Raw genomic sequence first — 2,268 nt, 5'->3', positions numbered from 1 at the left:
CTACTTTTTAAAAAGCATTGAGCTTTAGTTCTCATGATCACAGTATGGCTGCTGCAGCTCCTGCTATTATATCTGTAGACCAAGGAAGAAGAAAAGGGAAGGACAAAGGGCAAAAGCCAAGAGCCAAAGAGTAAATTCAGTTGATCCTTCACTTAAATAGACTTCTCAGAAGCCTTTCTCACTTACTTACCATTGGCAAGGATTGTTTTTATGTTTCTTTGATTGGTGTCAAATTCACTTTTCTTAATGGGGCACTCAATTTTATGGACTTCCCCTCATTCTATGATGTTGTAGGAAATGTGAGAGGGGAAATTATGCTCATTAATTTAGACTTACATGAGGAAGGGAGGAGTGCTATTAACACCAAGCCATCTTAATTTCCATAAAGCAAATACCCAAAGAACATCATTTGAGGCGTTTCTTTTTCAGATTCTGCTTCATTCAGCTTGGATTCCAGCCAGACCTTGTCCTCCTTCTCCAGCTGCACAATGACAGTTCCCAAAGCATGTTTGTGACTGTCTTTGGCTTGGGCTTGCTTCCATCTGACCCGGATGCCATTCCTCATGAGTCCTATCTTCACAGATCTCTGAAACATCTCATTGTCAAAGGCAAAATTGTACACACCAGGGGTGGTGCAGCTGAATACTCCAGCGGTCAGATTAAAGGGATCCTGCTGGTTGTACAGGGCTTCCTTGAAAACAACAGGCTGGAAGGGCTTTGGGAGAGGTTCACTAAGCTTCACGAAAAAGGCAGATTTTGGTGACAATGGGCACCTCTCAGTAGCTCCAGGTGACCCTCTTTGTCCCATTTTTCCTGGATGACCTTGAGGACCTTTACACAAGATATACAGACAAAGGAAGGAGATAATTCTGAACTCATGCATTTTATGATCAGCGTACTTCTGTCTGCCTCCTCCCATCCACCTTTTTCACTTATGATCTTAAAGATTCTTTTAAAGTTTCTTTCTCTATTCTGTGGGAATAGCATCCAGTGCTAACTTTTGTCATAGCTTTTACCACACTGAATTGTAACCCCTTCCTTAAGCACTTGTGTCCTTGACTATGCCTGTGCCTCATTAGAGTGCCCAGCTTGTAGTTAGCATTCAAAGTATGTTTTCTGAATGCATAAGTGCATGAATTGTTTTTCTTAACTTATCCCAGAGGCAGAACCATATGTTTTCTTTATTATAAACCGTATAACTAAGGACCACTTTCTGTAGGAACTGATGCAGAAAAATCCAGACCTCATATTGTGCTATAGCTAAAAGAGCACAGATCAGTTGTACTGAAACCCACGTAAGCGTTACAGTCACCCGTGGAGCTCAAAAGGCTCACTGATGCCCTGGCTGCACTCTGCTTCTTCTAAATCGGAATCCCTGGACGTGGAGCTCAGGTTAATGATGTACACAGGTCAATCTGATGGAAACCATTGTCCTCAGGTATCCAAGTGGCAGAGCGAGTGTTCAGAGCTGAATGGCGATCTAATCCCCAGCCTGTTGGTATCTTTTCATGATACCACCTTGCCCCTGATTTTGTGGGAATCACCACTGCTTCAGTGTGAAATATGTGCTGCCACACTGCACAGAAATAACAATGATATTTGTAAGAGTACATCTACTTAAGTGCTATTCAAGCTATTTTCTCAAGCTAGTTATCCTGACTGATAACCAAGCATATAAGCGCCACTGATGTCTTTTTTAGAATGCAAAGTTACCTTACTCTCCCAAATACATGACTGAACTTCAAAATTAAAGAACAAACTGAGTATTCATGCATATTTTGTATGGTATGCTCTCTAAATTCACCAGGTTCAACCATTTTCTCTAATCTAGCAAAAAAGATTTGTCTCTAAATGTTTTACAAGCGAGTTATTTTTCACATTGTGTTTGCATGTTTGTGGGTGTGTGCATGTGTGCATGTGCATGTGTGTAGCTGAGTGATCTTTCTTACCATGTGAATCAAAACGTATCTCAATTTAGAACTTACTATGTTTTTCCAATTCTGGAGGAAGAGCTAACTAGTGGGAAAACACTGGGTCTCTAGCCAAGAGCTGCAGTATTGGTGTGTGAATTCCCACTGAGCTCCAGCCAAACATTAATTCTTCATTCAGGGAGCACTTCTTGTTGCATAGTTGACTGTGTGTCACCTGTGCCATTACCAATTTCTCTATGTATATTAGGTTGAAATGTTTACAGGTCAGTACTTCCCTGATTTTGCCCCACAAAACAGCAATTTTGAATGGTTTAACCTACTGTAAATAGTAGTATGC

General features: G+C 41.0%; 1 protein-coding gene across 1 annotated transcript; it reads right to left on the bottom strand.

Moving 5' to 3' along the window:
• Positions 1–373: 373 nt before the first annotated feature.
• On the bottom strand, positions 374–808 carry LOC101318229 (hibernation-associated plasma protein HP-25-like). The gene has a single exon (XM_019952062.1). The coding sequence runs from the start codon at positions 806–808 to the stop codon at positions 374–376; it is 435 nt and encodes a 144-aa protein (XP_019807621.1).
• Positions 809–2,268: the final 1,460 nt, after the last annotated feature.

The sequence above is a fragment of the Tursiops truncatus genome, chromosome 11 (assembly GCF_011762595.2).
Source record: "Tursiops truncatus isolate mTurTru1 chromosome 11, mTurTru1.mat.Y, whole genome shotgun sequence".
Classification (NCBI taxonomy): Eukaryota; Metazoa; Chordata; class Mammalia; order Artiodactyla; family Delphinidae; genus Tursiops; species Tursiops truncatus.
This window is presented reverse-complemented; position numbering and strand designations above follow the sequence as displayed.

Coding starts and splice junctions, on each gene's coding strand:
- LOC101318229 (XM_019952062.1), bottom strand. CDS start 808: ATGGGACAAAGAGGGTCACCTGGAGCTACTGAGAGGTGCCCATTGTCA.